Below are 25,742 nucleotides of genomic sequence, written 5' to 3' on the forward strand. Positions count from 1 at the left end.
TGAATTTTAAGCAGCTTATATAGGGTTTGGTTACATAACAGCAATTTTTTCTCGAAACTGGCAATATGTTTCCAATTCCGGTCCTTGTCTGGTCCTGAGACTTCAGGCACCAGGTCTATGTGTCCAATTCTTGGTCCCTCTCGAGTTGGTGACTCCACTACCCTGATCCCCTCTATTTGGCTAGGCACCACTGCCCATGCCTCCTGCTCTGATAGGCTGTTGCCACAGGGCGGTTTATCTGCCCAGTATGATATTGTTTTCTGAGAAGTCGGGACTTTCTGATGGGGGAAACTGAAACGTAGGTCTGCTGAGTTTTGGTCATAAAGTGGAGCACATACCATCAATTAATCTATAATCTGCAGAACCTTAAATAAAATCAATTTTGCTAGAAACAGTTTCAATAATGAACAATTTAGAAAGCAGTTTTGAAACTACTTTCAAACTAATTGATTACTAGATTAGCTATTGCTTTGAACACTAATTAACTACTGGATTTGATGCTTTTCCAGAAAAGCATGAATAATTTCATAAGTACTGGGCCTGCTCAAGCAAATAGATGAACAATGGTAGGACAGTGCTATGGTGCTAACATTTTTACATCTGAATTCAGCATTATATGGCAGCATGTGCATTTTAAATGAAGTATTTGCACAGTATATCAATCAATAATAAATCTTAACAAAAGGCATTGGAGTCTGAGTTTGTTTTAGGATGTTACAAATTTTATTACTTCTAAAACCTGGAGTAGTTTTATTTGGAAAATCAGTTTTTTGAATGCAGCACTACCTTATTTATTTAACATGAAAGTCTACTCACTTCTCACTCTGTATTAGTAACTTTTTCTGTTGCTGCAATAAATATTATGAAACCAGGAAATATGATCTTTTTTTCCTCCCAAGAATCAAAGAAATGTTTGCTCTTAGCTTACTGTATGTTAGATATCTTTTTTAATTATACCTACTTCCTCTTGGAATTTAATGTTTGTTTGAAAACTGAAAAATTAAATAGGTCAGAGATGTAGAATCATTTTCAGAGAACATTCCTTGCATACATGATATCTGGGTTTAACTATCGGCACCGAATAAAACAATTAAAAAATTATTTTTGACTAAATAAAATTTCGTGTTATTATAAAATTGGCTATACACAAACACACAGATACATTTGAAGTAAAAACTAAATAGCATGGGATGTACTTAAGACGTCTATTTTACTTTAAAACAATTGTCGTTGCCATCAATATTCCAGAAAATAAACATGTTCAGAAAACAATTTTCGCACTTGCACTATTAAGGATTTTTGATAGATATTAAGAAATAATCAATTTTTGTCAAAATTAAAAACTTGCTACGGAAAGTTAAACGATTTATTTACTTCTCTTCCATACTTCCAGGCCTCTCAAATCATTCTTCAGGATTAAGGTTTTGTGGATGAATGATGTATGTATGAGCAACTAACAATCCCTAGATCTCTCTAAATTCACTTAGCTCTGAAATCATTTAAAGTCAAACTCTCCCGGGAAATTCTAACAAAAAGTTATTTTATTAAATAGGTTTACACAACATGCAAAAGTTCAAAATGTACCTGGTTTGGTGGGGGAAGCGGAATTTAAACTTTTGTTTAGCTTCTGAAATTCAGCATCCCTTCCAACTTCAGAATGGCGATAAGTTTGTCCTACTGGGGCACCTGTAGGGCAACCCCGGCGCACCGGCCCTGCGATTGGCTGTTGCCGTGGTTACGGTTTGTTTGCGATTCGGGGCGCTGTCTTCCAACCCGCGGAGGGATTTAGCCACGGGTGGGTAATCCGCTTTTGCCCACCCCTGGGTTGGAGTTGTGCGAGGTGAGGCTGGTGTGTGGAGAGAGCAGACAGGCTAGCTCCCCTTTCGGGTCTGCGGGAAACCGCGCGCGGAGGGTTGGAGCCGCGCGATCAGCGGAGCTGAGTCTCTGCTGCTGGTGCACTCTATACCCTTGCTGAAATCTTGCCCTTCCTCTCAAGACGTTGTCGATGGTTCGAGCTGACTACTTGTTTGCTGAATAGGTTTCTATCGCCCGCTTTCCTCCTACATAATTTTATTTCCTTTTAATAAAAATTTCCTTACCTTGCTTTGCACTATCTTTGCAAAGTAAGGTGGTTTGAAAGGTCGAAGGGTGGAGTTGCTGACGATTTTCCATTTACTTTGATCATCTTCAACTAAATTCGCGGACTAATATTCAACTTGAAGTCGTTTGCTGTGACCTCCTGCACTGCCCTGTATAAAATCCACTAGAGTTACGTGATTGCTGAGTGCCAGTGGAAACGCTACTAGTCCGAGTTGGAATGTGCTGGAGGTGTAAAATATGTATTCGATTTCCATGAATCGGTATATGAAACATGAATGTAAGTTTTCACATTTAATAATGTTAAAGTCATTAAAAAGTACATTATTCATGTTTTTCCCAATAATATTGGTGGTTTTACATTGAAGTAATATTTGAATATGTTGTATAAAATGAAATGTTAAAATTAAACCTCAAATTAGATACAAATTAATTTCTCTGTACGATTTAAAAAAATGACAACTGGAAATTTAATGTAATTGCGTTACATTATGACTTAGCATCTACTGGTCTAACATCTACTGGTCTAAATAGTAGGTGAACAGAGAGGGGTATACCTTGGAAATAGCTTTTCCCTGCTCTAATCGTGTTCTCCTTTCATTTTCTCATGAAATTTTGTATACCTGGCACTCTGTTTTATAGATGGTTTAAAAGAAATTAATTTTCTACCTACCAAGGCATTTGAATCAAATTTTATATTTATTTATAGGGTAGTATATTTTGCATCGGTTCTGAATTATTTTGTTTTCCTTCAGATGAGGAACTTAGGAATAGCCTTGTGTACGTAAAATATAAAAATAATTCATATTCACAGTATGTATGAGCTTTGAGTTCAAAGTTATGAAATGAAAATGGAAAATTCATAAAGTGCTTTCAGAAATTTTCTGTGGAGGGAGAGAGAGAGACAGAAAGAGAGAGAGAGAAAGAGAATGTATGTGTATGTATGTGCGATGATACCTAATTTTGCTTAGAAACTACACCGCTTGTCAATTTTTACTATTTAATCTTGGCTAACTTTCCATTGTTACTACAGTAAATGTATCCATTTAAAAATATAGTTGCACAATTCAATAGGTGAGACATCCTCAGAGTCAGAGCATAAATAAAAGACTACACACTATTATGCAAAAAGGCTTCTTTCCTACTAAGATAAATAAGAGATGTCAGGGAAAAAGTCTCGTAAAATACAGGGATTAATTTTTTGTTAAGCAAGATATAAATTCAAAGAGGATTTTGGGGGTGTCATCTACTCAGTGTATTAAACCAGTGCAGCATGCAGCTGTGGTGAATGTGTCTAACAGAATTTGAAAAATTTAATTCCTAAGTGAGTGAGAAAAAGAAACAAAGGAACGGAAAAAGAGAAGCAAGCAAGAAGAGAATCATGGGATAGATTAGAGCAAGGTGAGAGGGGAGGAGAGAAGGTGAGAGGAGAAGAGAAGAAAGGAAGGAATGCTCAGAAGAGGGGTATAAAGCTGAAGGGCTTGAAATAATTAAAATGTAAACGAGTCTAAAAAATTAAATATCTGAACTCCCTTTTTCCCTAGCATGTGTATAGACCAAACATGATTGCCACTCAGTGCCTCTTTTGCAAACCACAACACCCAAAAGGAGAGAGAGAACAAAGGGGAATGCCCTGCCACAGAGGCAGGGTGGGATTGGGGGATGGGGGTGGGAGGGATACTGGGACCCGTGGTGGTGGAAAATGGGCAGTAGTGGAGGGATGGGTATTTGATCATTGTATAATTGAAATCCAAGCACAAAAATTTGTAAGTCTACAACTATACCTCAGCACAGCGGGTAGGGCGTTCGCCTTACACGCGGCCAACATGGCCGACCCGAGTTCGATTCCTCTGCCCCTCTCGGAGAGCCCGGCAAGCTACCGAGAGTATTCGATATGCCAGACACAGTAACAACAAAGTCTCCAATGGAGACGTTACTGGGCCCGCTCGAGCAAATCGACGATCAACGGGAGGGCCTTTACCTTTACCTTTACAACTGTACCTCATGGTGTTTCACTAATAAAAATTTTTAAAAATATAATAAAATAATAAAAATTATATAATAGTTGACTGCTACAGAATTTCTCACACTTTTCCAAACCCACCAACGTGAGAACAGATTGATAAAGATAACATTTTTATTGCAATTTATACATACTTACATATGCATATACATTGTAATAAAACAAGGCTTTTGGAAGATTTCTTATCTCTAGTACACATAATACATTACAGTTTCTTTTCAGGTCTAACTTTTCTTTTCTAGTCCAACTTTTCCTGTTCCAGCATACTCTTAAAACTTGCTGAGGAAAAGCCACCAAATTAATTCCTTGGGTCACTAATGAATGATTATCTGCATTTTGACAAATATTGGGCTAGAAAATATATTGGACTTCAAGGGAGATGAAGAGGAGGACTAGCTTTGGATTCAGAATCTCTGAGCTAGGTTCCTGCTCCCTTTACTTATTAACATATCCATTATTGGCTATTCAGTGACCCCTTCAAACCTTTGTTTTCTCTTACTACAAGGATGATGAGTGACAATGATGATGAAGAGGCAAAGATCAATGAAGAAATAGAAGCTGAATTGGAGAAAATCAGTATTTCTTCCTTGGAAAAGTATGTTGATAGTGACTCAAAATCAGAAACACAGAGCAATGACAGTGATTCAGTAAGTGTTTTGGTTTTTTTTTCCCGTTTTCTCTTTTGTTGTTGTGGAGGACCACCACTTGATAGTTCTCAGGTCTTATTACTTGCTCTACACTCAGGGATTACTCCTGACAGATGTCAGGACTGTATAGGGTGCTGAAGAATAGAACTCAAATTGGCCTCCTAGAAGGCAAGCACCTTACCCACTATACTATCCCTCTGGCCCTAGTAAGTGTTAGAAATTTAAATCTTTTAGCTTTAGTACCTTTCTGGAGGAAATACTACTTTTCTCAGTATGCCTTATATATTTTTCTATTTTATTTTCTCCTTAAGATCACAATATATTTTGGTATGTGTTTATTTAATTTAGATGGCAAAGACACAGAATGTTATCTCTTACTAGACCAAATTGAAAAAACAGCGGTGCAGAGGCTAAGTCTATGTAGTGTAGGGTGGAATGGAGCAATGGACTTGTGAGCCTGGGCACGGCTGCTTATCTTGGCTAGGGGGGGTCTCAGCCTGCCAGGCATTTGACATGAGGACAAAGTAAGTTGGCATGAATTTAGGCAGCTTTTGTTGGACCGCTTCTCTAAGGGTGTTTGGTGACTACTCCTGCAATTCTCGTCTCCCCTGTCAGTGGTCTAATGTGAGGGCCTAAGAAATGATGCTGCTAGGGATCTACAACACTGCAGATTATCCAAGAGGCTTTAGCAGTATTCAGGGACCTGCAAGACTGCACTCAGTGATACCCAGGAACCATGTGATGCAGGGGATTGAACCAGAGTTCACTACATAGGTCTCAACCCTTATACTCTCCCTGGTCCCAGAGTGAAATTTTTACATCAGTGGGAATATTATGTTGAACACCTTTCCATTTTACGATTTCTCCGCTATTTTTAAGTACTCATAGAACTTATTCTTTCACAACAATTATCTTGCAAAAATGGGTATAAAAGACCCATTTTGTAGCATAATATTTTATAGAATAGAAATTTCTTTTCATACACATTATGAAATACAGATTCAATTTGAAATTTTCCTTCATATATTTCCCTAGCCAACAGTCCCATGGTTACTTGTTGAATGGTCTTCTTGATGATCTGTCATGTTTCTTTTGCATGTATTTAGCTATATTTCCATTTCATTATTCTCTTCATTTTTTACCCTACTATAGATTTTCATTTGAAAAATATCATTTGGGCCACATTATTTATTGTGCTCTTTCAAATCTTGTCAACTAATATTAAAAAAAAAGAACCACAAAAAATCTGAAGGGACCAGAGAAATAACATAGGGTTTAAGGCACATGTCTTACATAGAGCTAACCACACACCATATGGTATCTTTGGAGCAACCCTTAGGAATAACTGGATATAGCTAAAAAATGCATTAAACTTAAAGATCATTTTCCAACTGCAGTGGGTACGGTACTTTCCTTGAACTTAGCTTACCTGGGTTTGATCCATGGCATCCCAAGTGGTCAGTGAGGTACCAGGAGTGATCGTTGATTGCAGATTGAGAATTAAGCTCTATGTATCATTGAGTATGGCCCGAAAACATAAACAAAGGAAAATAAAAATATCATTAAGAATAATTATCCCTTGAATTAGTAGATATTACATTGAACATAAATAGTTCTTAGAAAAATCAATTTTTGTGATTGTGTATTTTTATTTACAGCTTATTTAAGTAAGGCAAACATGTTTTAACCATCTGAACATGAAAACCAAATATCTTTGAACTGTGAACTTTAAAGGAACCATTTCTATGTCATTAATACATTTTTTCAAACTTTTGATGTAGAATAAAGTAGATAATTTTTGTCAGTTAGTAATGGTAGTAAACAACTTTTCAGTTTCTTTCACTTGTATTTTTAGGATTTAATTGAATTACCTGACTCAATTCTTCACTGTATTAACACCATAAGCCAAAAAAGTAACAGCACTGAAGAACTCATTCTTCAGGATTTGGAAGATACTGATGATTTAGGTGAATAAAGTTCCATCTATTTGGCAGATGGTACCTCTTAGAAAAAGAATAGTGTGTAACTTAGAAAATAGTTTATAATTTAGAATTTCTGTCTCTTGTTGTATGCATGCATGTGTTTCTAATCTATAAAGTAAACTCTTTTATTGAGGTAATGTGGTTCACAACTGTTTCTGTACTATGTTTTTATACTTTCAAGGCTTTTATAGAATCTCTAGCAACCAGTGTCAGAATTCCTCCATTTGAGCCACTCAATTTAGTTCATTTATTTTCCTTAATGCCTTCTTTGTATCTCCAGTAAACACTAATTAGTAGCAGTTTTGTTTGAAAGGGTTTAATTAAAATCATATTTTAAAATTCATATTAAATATAATGAATCATGAGAATATTTTAGAAGTGTTAAATACAAAATTTTATTATAAACCTAATAATCTTTATTGCATCAACAGAGAAAATTCACTTCTTGGTATTATTCTAAGAATAACTAGATGATCAAAAGTATGACTAGAATTAATAGTAGCGTACTTTATCATGAAAAGTGGAAGCAACAAAATGTTCAACAAGACCATGTTTTATAAACTGTAATCCCATTAAAGGAAATGATTTTTAAACATTTAATGACATACAATATTTATTGACATAAATACAATTATGGGAAATTGATTGCATTAAATGTATGTCAAAACTTTTTTCCCTTATTTCCCCCCAAATTTTGTTTTATTATAGCACCATGTGATACAAAGTTATTCATAGTTGGGTGTTTGAATATAGTGTTCCATCCCCAATCCCACCACCAGGGTCAACTCCCTTCCACCACATCTCCCAGGTTCCCTCTCCTATGTGCTTTCCAGCCCCAGCCCCAGCCGGTCATCTTTGCACTTTTAAGTTTGGTTATTAAAGTTAGTTTCATGATTTCCGTGCGGTTGACTCCATGGTTTGAATATTTAGCTCTGTTAATCCTTAAGACCATTAATGTTCATGAATCTCCTTGATCCCTAGTCCCATTGCTTCTTATCCATTCCAACTCCCCTTCTCCTTCAATCTATTTCTTTCCTTCTCCCCCATACTCTAGGGTTAAGGGTGGCCTAGGTATCCCCCTTTTATATCGTTGCATTAGCACAGCAGGTAGGGTGTTTGCCTTGCACATGGCCAACCCGGGTTTGATTCCTCCGTCCCTCTCAGAGAGCCTGGCAAGCTACTGAGAGTACCCGCCCACATGTCAGAACCTAGCAAGCTCCCCATGGTGTATTCGATATGCCAAAAACATTAACAACAATTCTCACAATGGAGACGTTACTGGTGCCCACTCGAACAAATCAATGAACAAGGGGAGGACAGTGCTACAGTGCTACAGTTATTCTAAATACCACATACAAATGATATCATCCATTTCACAACTGCTGTTATAGTGATTTAGGAAACCATATCACATATATTTGTGACCAAATATGTTTGATGGTCTAATTCAAATTATCAAAATTGTGTGAAAAATATTATGATTCTATTAACAATCTAAAAAGAAGGTTGGAAGTAATATCTTCTTAAATTTTATTATGAACTAGTAATAATTTGTAATTGAATTTGAAAATCTATAAAATAGAAAAAAATCCTCCAGATTACATAGCCAATTTATGAAAGATCAAATATTTTAAGACTTACATAAATAATAAACATAGGAGAAAGAATCTAATTGTATTTATAAGTATAAATATATTGAGAGACAGTTGTGGACACTAGAAGATGTTTTACCTACTAAGATAAAGTAAAAGTAAAGGCCCTCCCGTTGATCATCGATTTGCTCGAGCGGGCCCAGTAACGTCTCCATTGGAGAATTTGTTGTTACTGTGTCTGGCATATCGAATACTCTCGGTAGCTTGCCGGGCTCTCCGAGAGGGGTGGAGGAATCGAACTCGGGTCGGCCATGTTGGCTGCGTGCAAGGCAGACGCCCTACCCGCTGTGCTATCGCTCCAGCCACCTACTAAGATGAATGACAAAAAAAAAAGCCCAAACATTAAGCTCAGGAGAATAGTATTTGTGTGTGTGTTTGTGTGTGTGTGTGTGTGTATGTGTTTCCAGATAGATATTCTGCTTATTGTTCCAAAGTTGTGGGGCCAGAGTTTTAGTACATCAGATAGGGCATTTACCTTCATGCTGCCGACCCTTATTCAATCCCTGGCATCCCATATGGTTCTCCAAACACTGCCAGGAGTAATTCCTGAGCGCAGAGTCATGAGTAACTTCTAAACATCGCTGGGCATGACCCAAAAAAAAAAACAAACAAAACCAAAAAAAAAAAATCCCCAAAGTTATAAAACAAACGCAGTGGTTTAAAATCATAATTTATGAGACCAGTGAGAATGCCAGCTGGAAAGCTGCATGCCTTCCATGTTGCCAACCTGGGTTTGATTCTGTGCACCACATATGATTCACCAAGCCCCACCAGGTGTGATTCCTGAGCACACAGGCAGTAAACTCTAAACTTACTTATTTTGCCATGTCAGTCGGCCAGAGGTGCCCCCTCCAATAAAATAATTTGTTAACTTTTGCATTTCTGTGGTTAGACTGTTCTTAGTAAGGCAGCTCTTGGTTGAATTTTTTGTGTCTCTATTATCAAATGTTGATTAAAACTGAAGCTATTTTAAGACTTTACTGGATTGGAGTACCAAGATGGCTCACTGAAATGACTGGCATTTGATGTTAATTGTTGGCTGGGTGTCCTTTTGGAACTCGTAATCAAAAACTGACTTATGTTGTCTTCCACTTGTATGGCACCTATACACTAAGAAGTAGAGTCCCTGCAAAATCCTGAGACCTGGGAGAACCTTGTACAGTCTATCAATTATCCTCAGAGGGCAAGAAGCATCATTTATACCGCCTGATAATGGTTACAAAAAATTAACCCAGGGATTTTAACATTTTTTGTATTATTCTAATACTTAAAATAGATATATATATTTTTCTCATTCTAGGTTGTAATTATGGGGCAATTTCTAATGATCACATGCATTTAAGGATAGAATTACCAACTGAATATAAGGAGAATCCAATGCAATTAATGAAGGTATGTGTTTAACTTTTGACTGCAAATACTTCAGTTTACTGTTCGAATTGAACTCTGCTTATGATAATTCACTGATAATTTTAAATTTGGCAGGAGAATTCATATTGAAGTCACAATTCCATGCACTCAGCCTACTACGTTCAATTTCTGGCAAAATATATGGTTCCTTGAGCTACACAAGGGATATTTCCTGAGCACAGAACCAGAATTAAGCTCTCAGCAATGCTGTTTGACTCAACTTCCCCCAATACAAAGCAGCACGCAAGAAAAGATTTTTAAATGAAGTTTGAAGTCTTAATTGTTAAGGTGTTTACCTTTCAATCTCTGCCACTCCATGTGCTACCAATAGCAATCCCAGAGTCATGAGCATAACCTAATGTGACCCAAACTCTTTCCTCCGAGAGGTTGGGTTAGGCTACAACTAGTCGTGTTCATGGTTTACTCCTGGCTGAGAGATCACTCCTGGTGGTGTTTGGGGGACCATCTGGGGTGCTAAAGATTGAATCTGACTTGGTAACGTGTAAGACAAATTCCCTGGAGAGATAGAATCTTCTGTTCTATCTACCCAGCTCCAAAGGATCTTAGTATTTTTGATTAAAATCCTTTAGAAATGTAGTTAAGAGATCTAGTCTACATGTTTAAAATTATGGACTTGTTTTACTTCTCATTTTGCTGAAATTTCACTGCTCTTACATAAATCTATTTTTGTCCTTAAATTGTTTATCATAATGTAAAGGGTACTTAAGTGTATGTTTCATATTTTCTCTTTTGTTCATACTCAAAAGTGCAATATTAATTTTGAGTTATTGTACTATTACTTCACTTTAAAAAAGATTCCATGTTTTCTTCTACCTAATGTATGGTGAATGTCTAAGTGTAAATATTGCTTAATATTTTGATATGCGTAATTCAGGTTGAAATAGATAATCATTATATATTTAATACATGTGTTAGCAAAGTGTCAGCAATCATCATAAGTAAAACAGGAAAGAACATATTTAGAGGGAAATATTTTTAGATACATTTGATCATTGTCACTTTTATTGAATACTATAGATCAATAAGAGAAGTATTGGAATTTTGTAACACATTAGGATGGTATAACATAGCCTGCATTGTAAGGTAAGGTAAAGGCCCTCCCATTGTTCATCGATTTGCTCGAGCGGGCCCAGTAACATCTCCATTGGAGATTTTGTTGTTACTGTGTTTGGCATATCGAATACATTACGGGTGGCTTGCCAGGCTCCTCCATGTGGGCAAGATACTCTCGGTAGCTTGCCGGGCTCTCCGAGAGGGGTGGAGGAATCAAACTCGGGTCAGCCATGTTGGCTGCGTGTAAGGCAAGTGCCCTACCGCTGTGCTATCGCTCCAGCCCTGCATTGTAAATCCAGTCTGCATTGTAAAACATATTTATTCAGTGTATTATTATTTTTTTTTGTTTTTGGGTCACACACCTGGCAATGCACAGCAGTTACTCCTGGCTCATGCACTCAGGAATTACTCCTGGTGGTGTTCAGGGGACCATAAGGGATGCTGGGAATCAGACCCAGGTCCGTAGCATGCAAGGCAAATGCCCTTCCTGCTGTGCTATTGCTCCAGTCCCTTATTCAGTGTATTAAGATTAGTTATTCACTAAATTGTATTTGAGGGGCTTGAAGTAAAGTTCTAGATATATGTTCATATGTTGTTAAAAAGCCAACATTATTTTCTATTTTGATTTTCTTTAATTATTACTCTTTTAATCTCTTAGATATTAGCTGAAATAGAAAAAGAAGAATTTGTGAGAAGTAATACCCATTGTGATCATCCTGATTCTGTCTTAGAGTCTTGTACTCATGAGTTACCTATGGATGAACATACTTTTCCAGGTGGACCAGACTGTTGAATCCTAATTTTGATTATTTTTATGTTACTTGCATTTATTATTAAAAAATAATGTTTCTTTCCTTTTGACATTTGTCTTTTTATTTTTGGGAAGAGGGAGGTGGTGGAGTTGCTGCCACACCCAGTGATGCTCAGAGGCCATTCCCATCTCTATGCTCAGGAATGATCTCTCTTAGTGTCTGGGGTACCATATGTGATACTAGTGATCAAACCAGAGTCAACCACATGCAAAGGAAGCAAAGGATAGTGTTCCCTGTACTATCTAGTTCTTTTTTGTCAGTTAGCACAATAATCACAATATTTAAAAATTATCCTGCCTTTGTGTAACTAATTGCAAATTTTTGAAGTTGTCCTTGTTTTCACAAAGACAAAAAATGCCTTATAGACATAATTAAGTTGATTGAAATTATTTAATTTGTTTCCACATTGCTGACTGTAATAATTATATTCATCCTTGACTTTATTATCGCCTGAGTGTTATTTAACTTCAAACTCACCTGCACATACATATATTTTTGTATCAAGTGCTGATAGTTTAAGATAAATTAAGTAATTTATTGAGTGCATTAGGTTTACCATGTTACTCAAAACTCTTCTTTTTGTATTTAAGCACTTTTGTTTTGAAAATCTGTTAGAATTATTTCTTCACTTTTATGCTACTTTAGAGACTAGGTACTACAGAGGTTAATAACTTGCCATGCATACAATCTGGTTCTGATTGTGTATGTAATACAATCCTGTATTGCATATAATCCCCTAAGTACAATCAGGAAAGATTCCTGAGCACAAACCCAAGAAAAAGTCCTGAGTACTACTGGGTGTGATGCCAGTGCCCCATCAATTAATTTTTATATTTTATGCTGAATCATGTTTGAAAGATTTTATATTATATATAATATTTTTACCTCATGAATGCAGATGATCTTGATATAAATTTTGGGTACTATGAAGTGGAAGAAAAATGTAGGCAGTCTTTTGAGGCTTGGCAAGATAAGCAGAAAGAACTGGAAGACCAAAAGCAAGAAATTCTCAAAATACAGAGTGAAAAAGAAAAAAGACAGTTTCAAGAAGAAGAAGAAAAGAGATATTCCTGGATGAGACAGTTTGAAACTGAAAAGAAGAAGTTAGAAGATATTTATAAGGTAATGTGTTTTTATTTTTACTTCTGAAGTATGAGTAAACTTGGGTGTATGGTATAGATAAGATTGCTTTATGGTTTTTATATCTGATACTAGAAGCAATTGATTAGATAAATAGTCTTTAATATGGAGTACCTGATTTGTTTTTACTGAAATCTAAAATTTAGTTACATCTTTGAATCATGGGTACCCTAATTTTTTATGAAGTTTCTAAAATTATCACAGGAAGACTGATATTTACCACTAATTATTTTATCTATCTATCTATCTATCTATCTATCTATCTATCTATCTACCTACCTATCTACTAAGCACCTTTCTTCCATTTCTTTCCTCAGATAAAGTATGTCCTTGCTAAGCTTGAGTCTGGTTGATCTATTGAGAGGTGATAAAGCAGTGTTGAAATCTTCCACTAGTATTGTATTGCTATCTATGACTTTCTTGAAGTCTATAAATCGTTTTTAGTATTTTCTGGTCCCTCATTAGGTGTATACGTTAAGGAGTGTAAGTTCTTCCTGATGTACAGATCACTTGATTATTAGGAAATGACCTTTACTGTCTCTTTTGACCTTCCTCAATCTGAAGCCAATGTGGTTGGATATCAGAATGGCCTCCCCAGCTTTTTTAAGGGAGTTATTTACCTGTAGAATTGTTTTCCAGCCTTTGACTCTGAATATGTGTTTGCTCTGACTGTTCAGTTGTGTTTCTTACAGGCAGCAGAATGTTGGATTCAATTTTCTGATCTATCCTGCCACTCTGTGTCTTTTAATTGGTTCGGTTAGCCCATTGATGTTGAAAGATTATTGTTATAGGTTTTTATCCCATTTTGACATCTGTTGGTTCATTTGAGGCTCTTTTCCGTTTTTTTCTGTTGTCTGGAGAGTCTCTGCACCTCATCTTGGAGCTCACTGATTCTGTCCTCAGAAGCTGTTACTCTGTTGCTGAGCCCGCCCACTGAGTTTTTCAATTCACCTACCAGGTTTTTCAGATCTGTCATTTCTGCTTGTAATTTTGTTTGCATTTTCCACAGTTATGCTCTCAAATCCTCTTGTACTTTATTTGAGGTGAGTTCCATTGTTTCTTTTTGCTCCCTATGCATTCTCCGTAACTCCCTTCTAAATTTCTGATCAGAGAGGTTGTCTAGCACACCATTACTGGTTGGGTCTTCTGGGCTAATTTCTTCACTAACTGAGCTTGGTGTGCTTCTGCATTGTTTTGCCACTGACCTGTGAGGTTTAGACTTTCACACTCACTGTTACTGTTGTGTTTCTGATGTAATATTAATTGAGGTGGGGCTAATAAATTATTGGCCTAATGTGTTTTTGGTGATCGGGCTGTCCTAGTGAAAGTTCCACCTAAGAGGCTAATTTATGGTTCTTACAGGCTGGAGCAATAGCACAGCAGGTAGGGTGTTTGCCTTGCATGTGGCCAATCCAGGTTCGATTGCTCCATTCCTCTTGGAGAGCCCAGCAAGCTACTAAGAGTATCCTACCCACATGTCAAAGTCTGGCAAGCTCCCTGTGGCATATTCAACATGCCAAAAACAATAACAAGTCTCACAATGGAGGCAGCACTGGTGCCCGCTTGAGCAAATCGATAAACAATGGGACAATAGTGCTACAGTGCTACGGGATATGGAGAGGGAGAATAACTCATGGTGTGACTCTGGATGCTACCTCCACTGGCTATACTGGATAGGGGAAGATTACACAAGTCCTTGAAAGTTGGCTCTTAGTGGCATGGCCCACCTGGGTTCCAGTCCTTTGGAAATCTGAGCTTGAGAACTGGTTCTGCTGGCATCTAGCTGCATAGCTCCAGACACCACCCTCACAGGGCCTCTAGTTTTGTGTCTCTCTTAAAGAGAACTTGAATATGTGCACACTTAGTTCCTAGATATTCTAGCCATTCTGGTTTAGTAAATCACATTTTCAGATTATATGTAAAAATTAATTAAAAAGTAATTAGAGTGTTTTAAGGCCTTGTCTAATCATAGCTTTCTCTTATATAAACGACAAAATTTTAGCTTTATTTTATTTACATTTTTATTTCACAATATGATCTCGCCAAATATTTCCCCTGAATATATTTATATCATGATATGATTTTTGTTTTTCTTGATATTTGAATGGCATGACACATTAATTGATTGGCATGTATTGAACCATTCTTGCACCACTGGGATAAATTTTGTTTAATCATGGCATATTACCCATTAGATAGACTGTTGAACTTGGTTCCCTAAGATTTTGTTGAAGAATTTTGTATTTGTGTTCATTAGGGATAGTGGTCTGTAATTTTCATTTAGTGTCTCTGCTTTTGGTATCGGGCCCTCATATAAAGTACTAGAAAGAATTTATGCTTCTTAAAATGTCTGGAAGAGTTTTAGAAAAATTGATTGTCACTTTTTTATCTTTAAAGAAGTTAGTGAGTTCCTCTGAAAGGAACTTTTGATTTTGGAGATATTTTGATTGTTGTTTGAATTTCCATACTAGTAATTAATAGGTTAGGTTTTCTATTTGCTTCCAGTTGAGTCTTGGTAGGTTATATGATTCTGAAAATGTATTCATTTTTGGGGCCAAAGAGATAGCACAGGGGTTGTGATGCTTGTCTTGCCTGTGGCCTATCCTGTTTTAATCCTTGACACTTCATATGAACTCTTGATCCCTTCCAAAAGTGATCTTGAGCACAGACTTGAGGACAGGATTTGAGCACAGATCCAGAACTAAGCCCTCAGTACAGTTATGTGTGGCCTAATACCCAAGCCCCAGAAAAAAATCATCTATTTCTAGGTTCTCCAGTTTTGTGGCATTAGAATTTTTAATGAACTATCTTTTTTTTTTTTAGGGGGGTGGGGTCGGAGAGTCACCTGATGATGTTTAGGCTTAATAACCTCTTTGACATTTTGTTTCTCCCCTGTAATCCTTTTTTAACCTCTCCCCTTTCATTTTCATCTGAATTCTTTTGTGTGTGTGCGTGTGTGTGTGTGTGTGTGTGTGTGTGTGTGTCTATGGAAGGATTTATCAGTCTTACTAGTTTTTTCAAAAGTAGCTATTTTTATTTTTATGTTGTTTATATACTCAAAATGGAAATATAGATGGGTATCATTTATATTTGGAGCCAGAGAGACAATCACTGTTCCTCGATTTGCTCAAGCGGGCCCAGTAACGTCTCATTGGAGACTTTGTTGTTCCTGTGTTTGGCATATCGAATACATCATGGGTAGCTTGCCAGGCTCTGCTGTACGGGCGAGATACTCTTGGTAGTTTGCCAGGCTCTCCGAGAGGGACAGAGGGATCGAACTCGGGTCGGCCATGTTGGCAGCATGCAAGGCAAATGCCCTACCACTGTGCTATCACTCCAGCCCATCATTTATATTAGTGTTTATAAATTTTTTTTCTATTACACCCCTTCTGGCATTTCATATGCCCTCTTATCTTAACAGTAGTTCCACACAAGTCTTCTGCCATGATCCCCATTTATGCGATTTTCACATGTGGCGCTCTTGGGATATCCCAGGAATCCACAAATGGCCATGTGATTCCCAGTTGAAAAATATTGATTTATATGTTATATGATTTATATGATTTGTACGTTTATATATTTATAAGTTTAAATTAAAGACTAATTTGGAATACTGGGTAAGATGGTATCTCCAATCATTGTTTATAAATAAATGTTGTGATAAGCTTATGTTAGGAACTTTGACATGTTAATGTCATTGTCACTGTCCTCCCATTGTTCATTGATTTACTCGAGCGGGCTCAGTAACATTGTGAGACTTGTTACTGTGTTTGTCATATCGAATATGTCATGGGTAGTTTGCCAGGCTTTGCTGTGCGGTTGAGATTCTTTCGGTAGCTTGCTGTGCTCTCTGAGAGGGGTGGAGGAATCAGACTCGGGTCAGCCATGTGGGCCGCGTACAAGGCAAACTCCCTACCCGCTGTGCTATCACTTGTCAATTTTATTATTAAGTTTTAAATGTTTTTTTTATCCCCCTAATGTAATATTTAATATTACCAAATTTTCAGCAAGAACAAAACAAGATTAATGAGGAGCTCCATACACAGGAGAAAATATGGAAAGAGAAATTTAAGCAGCATGAGGTATCTATTTGTTTTTTAATAAGTAAAATAATTGCATTTGATAAATTACAATGTGAAACTGGCTACTTTATTTATTTATTTATTTATTTATTTTGCTTTTTGGCTTACACCTGGCATTGCACAGGGGTTACTCCTGGTTCTGCACTCAGGAGTTACTCCTGGCGGTGCTTGGGGGACTATATGGGATTCTGGGAATCGAACCCGGGTTGGCCGCGTGCAAGGCAAACGCCTTACTCGCTGTGCTATCACTCCAGCCCCGAGACTGGCTACTTTAAAGGCTAGGAGAGGTAGTCCAAATGGTAAAGCACTTGCCTTGCATGTGGCCAACATAGGTTTAATCCCAGGCACCCCATACAGTCCCCTGAGCCCTGCAAGGACTGAACATTGGTCCCTGAGTGCAAAGCCAGGAATAAGTTCTGAGCATAATCAGATGTAGTCCAATACCCCACCCAAAGAGATTTATTATCTTAAAAAATTAATAACTATAAATTATTATTAAAATATAATTTCCTAAATTTAAGTTAAATAACTTTATTTAATGAGTTAATATTTACACTAAGTTGTATTTATTTATTTGTTTCTGTTTTTTTTGAACATACACAGTGGTGCTTAGGGTTTTTTCTCTGCTCCACACTCAGGGGTAGCTCCAGCTCATACTTAAGGCATCATGCTGGGATTGCACCCAAGCTTTCTGCATGCAATGTATGCACTCTGCCCATTGTACTACCTCTCCAGCCCCAAAGAAATTTATTTCTTAAAGAATTGTCATCCACAGCTGAACCAACAGTGAGATTTTGTTTCTTTGCTTTTGTGATGCTAGAGATTGAACCCAAGTTTTATGTGTATATAGTAGGCAATCTGCCACAACCCTTGCCCTCTATATGAATTTTCAATCCTAAAGTTGCCTTAAGATATAAAGAAATAGACTGTGATGATTTATGATTTCATTATGACTAAAGATGGCTATTGCACTACTTGAAGAAAAATTATTGAATTTAATAAACCCCTAAAATCTAAGAAGATTCTGATGACATCACTTGATCACGTGATATCCCGTTACTCATTGATTTGCTCGAGTGGGAGCCAGTAACATCTCCATTCATCCCTTGTTGTGTTCTAGCGTAGCCCAATGGCATCTGCTCATTCTAAGAACATGAAGAGCCTAAAACTGATCATTCAGGGTTTTGATGAAGAAGTCTAACCATCTCATAGGTGGGCATCCACGCGGTCTTTTGAGGTCCCATGGAAGCCAGTTGGTAATGGCTCTAGTCCAGCAGTCATCTCTAAATCTCGTTACGTGTCCAGTCAATTTGATTTTTGATGCCTTGGCAAACGAGACAGCTTCCCTGATTCTTGAGCATTGACGGAAGTCAGAACTCCGTATTCTTTCTCTCATTTGAGTGAAGCATGATACTCCAAGCATAGCTTTTTCGATTCCTCTTTGAGAGACCAGAATAACTTCTCATCCTGTTTTCGTAGGGCTCAGGTCTCTGAGGCATATGTTAATGCAGGAAGAACAGTGGAATCAAAGAGATGTGCTCAGAGCTGGAGATTCTTCATCCTCTTAGTTATTTCTTTGATGCTCTTGAAGGCATTCCAAGCCACTCTCTCTCCTGCACAACTCAGGTGCTAGGTCATTTGTCATGTTGACTTCTCAACCTAGGTACACATAACTGTTGCATTCGGAAATGGTTGTTCCATTGAGAGTAAATGGAACGTCAGGAACAAGACTGTTTCTCATGAACATTGTCTCTGTGAGATTCAGCTGTAATCTGACCTTTCCACACTCATGGTTGAAGTCAGTCAGCATTTGTGCCGCTTGGCTGATGTTTGGTGTTATTAGAATGATGTCATCAGCAAAGCAGAGGTGATGTAGTTGCCGACCATCTATTTTCACTCCCATTCCTTCCAATTCCAGTTATCACATGACATTCTCGAGGGTGGCACTGAAGAGTTTCAGTGAAATGGTATCACCCTGCCGAACCCTTCTCTTGACGTGGATGATCACTTCTTTGTAGAATGGTGAGATCCTGGTAGTGAATCCGTAATACAGCTCATGGGGGATCTGATGTATTGAGTTTGAACACCCTGATTGGCTAGGGCTTCGATGACCGCTTCTGTCTCAACAGAATCAAAGGCCTTTAAATCAATGAACATTAGACAGAGCAGCATCTTGAACTCCCGAGAAACCTCAATGAGCTTGGCTATCGTGTGGATATGGTCGATGGTGCTGAATCCTTTGCGGAACCCAGCTTGCTCACATGGTTGTCCTTCATCTAATGTTCTTCCAACCCTATTCAGGATTATTCGAGTGAACAACTTGTAAATGACAGACAATAGGCAGATTGGGCAATAGTTGCCAATGTCGTAGATGTCTCCCTTGTATAGTAGTACAGTCCTGCTGGTTTTCCATTGGGACAGAACCTGGCATTCAGACAGGTAGAGTCTGAAGAGCCGAGCCAGTGTATTGATGAGTACTGATGGTAGGTTCTTCAGGTGTTCAGGTCTGACCTTGTCTGAGCCAGGTGCTCTTTGTTTCTTTTCCGCAAGATGGTGTGTAGGATTTCAGAAGGTAGAACGTTGGGAATGACATATTCATCCTGTGGAATTTGGTATGTGGGCAAGTGGACGTGGCTATTAAAGAGATCTGAGTAGAAGTCGGGAGCTGGTTTTTATAGTCTCTGAGAAGAAGAGCTCAGTCTCCTGCCCCCGCGCCTGGCTATTCCTCGCCGGGGCCCCTTGGAGGGGAGCGGGTTGAGCTTTCCTCCCCGCCCTCGCCAGGGCCCCGGCAGCCGAAGACCTCCAGGACCAGCCACCACCATGCTGAGACCACTCTCCGCACACATGAAGGTACTGGCAGACGGACAAAGCCATGTGGGTTCTGGGGACGAGATCTCCAAGCCTACTCGGATTGGAGTCGAGCATCCTCCACCCAGATCCTCCAAATTCCAGTAGGCGGGGGTCACACCCACCAACTGGCCCCCTGGCGCCGTGTAATCCCATCAGCGGCCAAGACTCTGAGACTATAAAAACCAGCTTCCAGAACCGCGTGGCCGCATTTGCGGCCACGCAACATCTTATTATGACATCTCATTCCTACTTTGACAAACTAGCAGGCTACTGAATGTAGCCTACCCACACGGCAGAGTCTGGCAAACTCCCCGTGGTGTACCCAATATGCCAAATACCAGTAATAATGATGGGTCTCATTCTCCTAAAGAGCCTTGAATATAACCTCAGGGCCAGGATGAAGGAGACGTTACTGGGGCCTGCTCGAGGCAATTGACGAATAACAAGATGATTTGTGATTGTGATTGTGATTGTGAGTAGAAGTCATCACTAATCTTCTCCATTGCCCTTCTGGAAGATGTGATAGATCCATCAGGACGTCGGAGGGCAGTCATCTTGGTCTTGTAGTTGGTGAAGGACAGGCGGGCATTATGAATGCTTTTCCCGGCTTCTGCCGCATCTACCAGCACTTCTGCTCTTCTCTCTTTGAAGTCTTCCTTGATCAGTTCTCTGCACTGCTTTGTGTTCGCTTGTGGTTGCCTGAGGCATGCGCTAAGCCACATTGGCGAATTAGCTCAAGAGTTTTCGAAGACAGGCGTTTTTTTTGTGATTATCTCTCTCTTGGCATTCCTCGCATAATCATGGAGATGCTGAACCAGTGGATCATTTCCCTCGTCAATGTTGTCAATGACGTCAATGTTGTCAATGACGGCATCTTCCCATGTTGCCACAACAGAGCCAAAGAACTCCCAGTTGGTGGTCGTTCTGGAATTTCTCTTCTTAAACTTTGCATTCCTTTCTCTCCGCTCTGTGAAGTAGAATTTTGCACAAAGTAGATGGCGGTCCAATCCCATTTGGAATTTTGGGATAATAGCAACATCAGTCAGGCAAAACTGTCGATTGAACATTTCATTTCATTTCATTTCATTTCATTTCATCATCCTGTTAATCGTCGATTGCCTCGAGCAGGCCCCAGTAACGTCTCTTTCATCCTAGCCCTGAGATTATATTCACGGCTCTTTAGGAGAATGAGACCCATCATTGTTACTGGTATTTGGCATATTTGGTAGGCCACGGGGAGTTTGCCAGACTCTGCCCTGTGGGCAGGCTACATTCGATAGCCTGCAAGTTTGTCCAAAGTAGGAATGAGGTAATAAGATGTCTTCGGGTGCCGGAACCCCGGTCGGGGCGGGGAGGAAAGCTCGACCCGCTCCCCTCCAAGGGGTCCCGGCGAGGGACACCCAGGCGCGGGGGCAAAAGACTGCACTGTTCTCGTCCGGGATCTGGATTTTATAGTCTCTGAGTCTTGGCCGCTGATGGGATTACACGGCGCCAGGGGGCCAGGTGGTGGGTGTGACCCCCGCCTACTGGAATTTGGAGGATCTGGGTGGAAGATGCTCGACTCCAATTCGAGTAGGCTTGGAGGTCTCGGCCCTGGAACCCGCGTGGCTTTGTCCCTCTGCCAGTACCTTCATGTGTGCGGAGAGTGGTCTCAGCATGGTGGTGGCTGGTCCTGGAGGTCTTCGGCTGCCGGAGCCCCGGTCGGGGCGGGGAGGAAAGCTCGACCCGCTCCCCTCCAAGGGGTCCCGGCGAGGGACACCCAGGCGCGGGGGCAAAAGACTGCACTGTTCTCGTCCGGGATCTGGATTTTATAGTCTCTGAGTCTTGGCCGCTGATGGGATTACACGGCGCCAGTGCAGTCTTTTTTTTTTTTTGAATATGATGTGCTCAATTTCGTTATGGAACCATCCACCAGAAAACTCTCATGTCCAATGTTTAGATTCGGCCTTCTGGAACTGTGAGGTACCATGGATGATCTTGGTTGACATGATGAACTCAGACAGTCTGTCATCCTGTTCGTTCCATTCTAGGCTATGGGTTCTAATGTTAAGTTCTTCGGGTAATCTTGTTGGTCCTATCTTGGCATTAAAATCACTGACAATGATCTTATAGATGGTGTGGTCTTCTTTATAGAACTTCTCCAGCTCCATGTAGAACTTCTCAATTTCTCCTTCACCATAATTGGATGTTGGTGCGTAGACAACAAAGACAGAAACTGCCGGTAGTGAGCCACATCTATTCAAGTGTAATCATCCAATTCAAGTTGTTAGGCATTCAAATGAATCAATGTTCATGGCTAAGTTTGTGTTGACAAGGACACCGACACCACCGATGCCTCGTTTGTCGCATGTTCCAAAGAACAGTTTCTTCTCCAGTGTCAAAAATGGCTTGATGTGATTGATGCCTTCTCATCTCGGTCAGACCAATGATGTCATACTTGATCTTTCACACTTGTCCCATCAGGTCCTTGATGGATGCATCAGATGCCAGTGTATGTGCATTGAAAGTACAGACAGTCATTTATGTCTTTCTTCGTTTTGGCAGCCTACTTTGGCCTTGAGATTTTATCAGCCTCTCCTTCCACATCCTTCTCGACTCTGCCATTTCAGGGTCAGGGGAATGAGATCCATTGTATTTACTGAATTTGGCATATCGAATACACCATAGGTAGCTTGCCAGGCTCTGCCATGTGGGTGGGATATTCTTGGTAGCCTGAAAACACAAATAAACTTTACAGGTGTTCCTATTCAGGCATATGTGCTGGTATGATACTCTCAGTAGCCTGCCAGGTTCTCTGAGATCGAGAATTAGAGAATAAGAAGTCGCGTGGCCACGAATGCGGGAGCTTGGTGTTATAGTCTCTGGATCCTGGCCGTTGATGGGTTACACGGCAGTTGGTGGGTGTAACTAGCTACTGGAAAGCCCAGTCCCGAACTGTGCGGGCTTGGAGATCTCAACCCCAGGTCCCGCACACCTGGGTTCCTCTGCTGTTTCCTTTATACGTGAGGCTCATCCACGCGCGTGGAGAGTATTATAACTTATATTTAACTTATACTTATATATAACTTATATATTCTGTATTTTTATATAAACATACTTCAAGTCAGCACAAATGTAGATAAAATTTCCATTGATAATGAAAAATTTATTAATTTTGTATTTCTTTTATCTTTTATTTATTTATATAAGGAAAGTTTTGAAAAAGTATTTTTTTGGTCCAGATAGATTTTTTTATAATGTGTAGCATTATGTAGATTTGATGTACATGTTGAATTGATATGCTTCAATATTATAATGTGATCAGTTCAACTGTTCATTAAAACTATGTTAATGTCGAAAGTAGACTATGGACTGAACATGTTTGCCACTCAATGCCTCTTTTGCAGACCACAACACCCAAAAGGAGAGAGAGAACACAGGGGATTGCCCTGCCACAGAGACAGGGGGGAAGGGGGGATGGGGGTGGGAAGGATATTATCCATGGTGGTGGAAAATGGGCACTGGTGGAGGGATGGGTATCTGATCATTGTATAATTGAAACCAAAGCACAAAAAATTGTAAATCTACAACTTTAAAAAAAATAAAATAAAATAAAGGGGGAAAAAAAACTTATGTTAAATACTTGAAGAATAAAAATTTAATAAAAGTTACTCCCCTCAAATAAAAACCCAATAGTAAGTTACCTATTGTAGTTCAGAATAATTAAATAGCTCTTTTGTGTAACTTCAAAATAGTTAAGCAGGGAGGTGATATGAGAAGAGACTTAGAATATGTAATTAAATATCATCTTGGAGTTGAAAATTTTAATATATAAAATAAAATTAGTTGTAATTATATTCACATGTAAATTTTATAAAACTGAAGCTTGGTCAATAAGAAAACACATAATGGAGAAAAGGTCGTAAAACAACAATAAAAATAAACAATTGTGTAGCATATAGCAAAAGGTTATAAATAATGGAATAGCAATTCTAGAAGGAAAGGAGAGAATAGAGAAGAAACAATGGGTAAAGAAACAATATTGAAAAGTGTTTTAAAATTCTTTAAAAAATATTGATCTTAACGTTCAGAAAAGAACGAAACGAGAAGACATCAATCCCATCATGCTGTTTTTGACACTGGAGAAGAACTGTTCCTTGGAACATGTGATAAAAGAGGCGTCGGTGGTGTCGGTATCCTTGTCAACACAAACTTAGTCACGAGCATTGATTCATTTGAATGCCTAACAACCCGAATCGGACGATTACACTTGAATAAATGTGGCTCACTACCGGCAGTTTCTATCTTTGTTGTCTATGCACCAACATCCAGTTATGGTGAAAGAAAAACTGAGAAATTCTACATGGAGCTGGAGAAATTCTATAAAGAAGATCACACCTTCTACAAGATCATTGTCGGTGATTTTAATGCCAAGATAGGACCAAGAAGATCAGTCGATGAACTCCACATCGGAACCCATGGCCTGGAATGGAACGAACAGGGTGACAGACTGTCTGAGTTCATCATGTCAACCAAAACCTTCCATGGTAACTCACAATTCCAAAAGGCTGAATGTAAAAGTTGGACATGGGAGTCTCCCGATGGACGGTTCCACAATGAAATAGACCACATCATATTCAATCGGCGGTTTTGCCTAACTGATGTTGCTGTTGTCCCAAAATTCCAAATGGGATCAGACCACCGTCTTCTTCGTGCAAAATTCTACCTCACAGAACGAGGAGAAAAGAATGCAAGGTTTAAGAAGAGGACTCCCAGAACAACCACCAACTGGGAACTCTTTGGCTCTGTTGCGGCAACATGGGAAGATGCCGTCATTGACAACATTGATGAGGAATACAATCGAATGATTCAGCACCTCCATGATTATGCAAGGAATGCCAAGAGAGAGATAACCACAAAAAACCGTCTTTCTTCGAACACTCTTGAACTTATTCGCCAACGTGGCTTGGCACGTGCCTCAGGCAACCACAAGCAAACGTCCGAACTGGCAAAACAGTGCAGAGAAGCCATCAAGGATGAGGTAGATGCAGCAGAAGCTGGGAAAAACATTCGTAATGCCCGCCTGTCCTTCACCAACTACAAAACCAAGATGACTGCCCTCCGACATCATGATGGATCTATCACATCTTCCAGAAGGGCAATGGAGAAGATTATTCATGACTTCTACTCAGATCTCTTTAATAGCCACATCCACTTGCCCACATACCACATACCACATGATGGATATGTCGTTCGCAATGTTCTCCCTTCCGAAATCCAACATGCCATCTTGTCGGTAAAGAAACAAAGAGCACCTGGCCCAGACAAGATCAGACCTGAACACCTGAAGAACTTACCATCAGTACTCATCAATACATTGGCTCGACTCTTCACACGCTACCTGTCTGAATGCAAGGTTCCATCCCAATGGAAAACCAGCAAGACTGTACTACTATACAAGAAAGGAGACATCCACGACATTGGCAACTATCGCCCAATCTGCCTATTGTCTGTCATCTACAAACTATTCACTCGAGTCATCCTGAATAGGATTAGCAGAACACTAGATGAAGGACAACCATGTGAAACAAGCTGGATTCCGAAAAGGATTCAGTACCATCGACCATATCCACACAATAACCAAGCTCATTGAGGTATCTCGGGAGTTCAAGATGCCACTCTGTCTAACGTTCATTGATTTAAAGAAGGCCTTTGATTCTGTTGAGACGGAAGCGGTCATGGAAGCCCTAGCCAATCAGGGCGTACAAACTCAATACATCAGGATCCTTCGTGAGCTCTATTGCGGATTTACTACCAAGATCTCACCATTCTACAAAGAAGTAATCATCCATATCAAGAGAGGGGTTCGGCAGGGTGATACCATTTCACCAAAACTCTTCAGTGCCACCCTCGAGAACATCATGCGACGGCTGGAATGGGAAAACATGGGAGTGAAGATAGATGGTCGGCAACTACACCACCTCCGCTTTGCTG

At 39.3% G+C, this 25,742-nt stretch overlaps 1 protein-coding gene across 1 annotated transcript in view; it reads left to right on the forward strand.

Moving 5' to 3' along the window:
* The first annotated feature begins 2,299 nt into the window (after window positions 1-2,299).
* LRRIQ1 (leucine rich repeats and IQ motif containing 1) overlaps window positions 2,300-25,742 on the forward strand; it is a 246,312-nt gene continuing 222,869 nt past the window's right edge. The window contains exons 1-7 of the mRNA XM_056116978.1: window positions 2,300-2,377; window positions 4,626-4,767; window positions 6,623-6,734; window positions 9,702-9,793; window positions 11,544-11,661; window positions 12,596-12,819; window positions 16,845-16,919. Of these exons, the coding sequence (XP_055972953.1) occupies window positions 2,376-2,377; window positions 4,626-4,767; window positions 6,623-6,734; window positions 9,702-9,793; window positions 11,544-11,661; window positions 12,596-12,819; window positions 16,845-16,919 (765 nt within the window). The 5' untranslated portion in view covers window positions 2,300-2,375. The remainder of the gene's footprint in view (window positions 2,378-4,625; window positions 4,768-6,622; window positions 6,735-9,701; window positions 9,794-11,543; window positions 11,662-12,595; window positions 12,820-16,844; window positions 16,920-25,742) is intronic.

The sequence above is a fragment of the Sorex fumeus genome, unplaced genomic scaffold, assembly GCF_029834395.1.
Source record: "Sorex fumeus unplaced genomic scaffold, SorFum_2.1 ptg000003l, whole genome shotgun sequence".
In the NCBI taxonomy this organism is placed as follows: Eukaryota; Metazoa; Chordata; class Mammalia; order Eulipotyphla; family Soricidae; genus Sorex; species Sorex fumeus.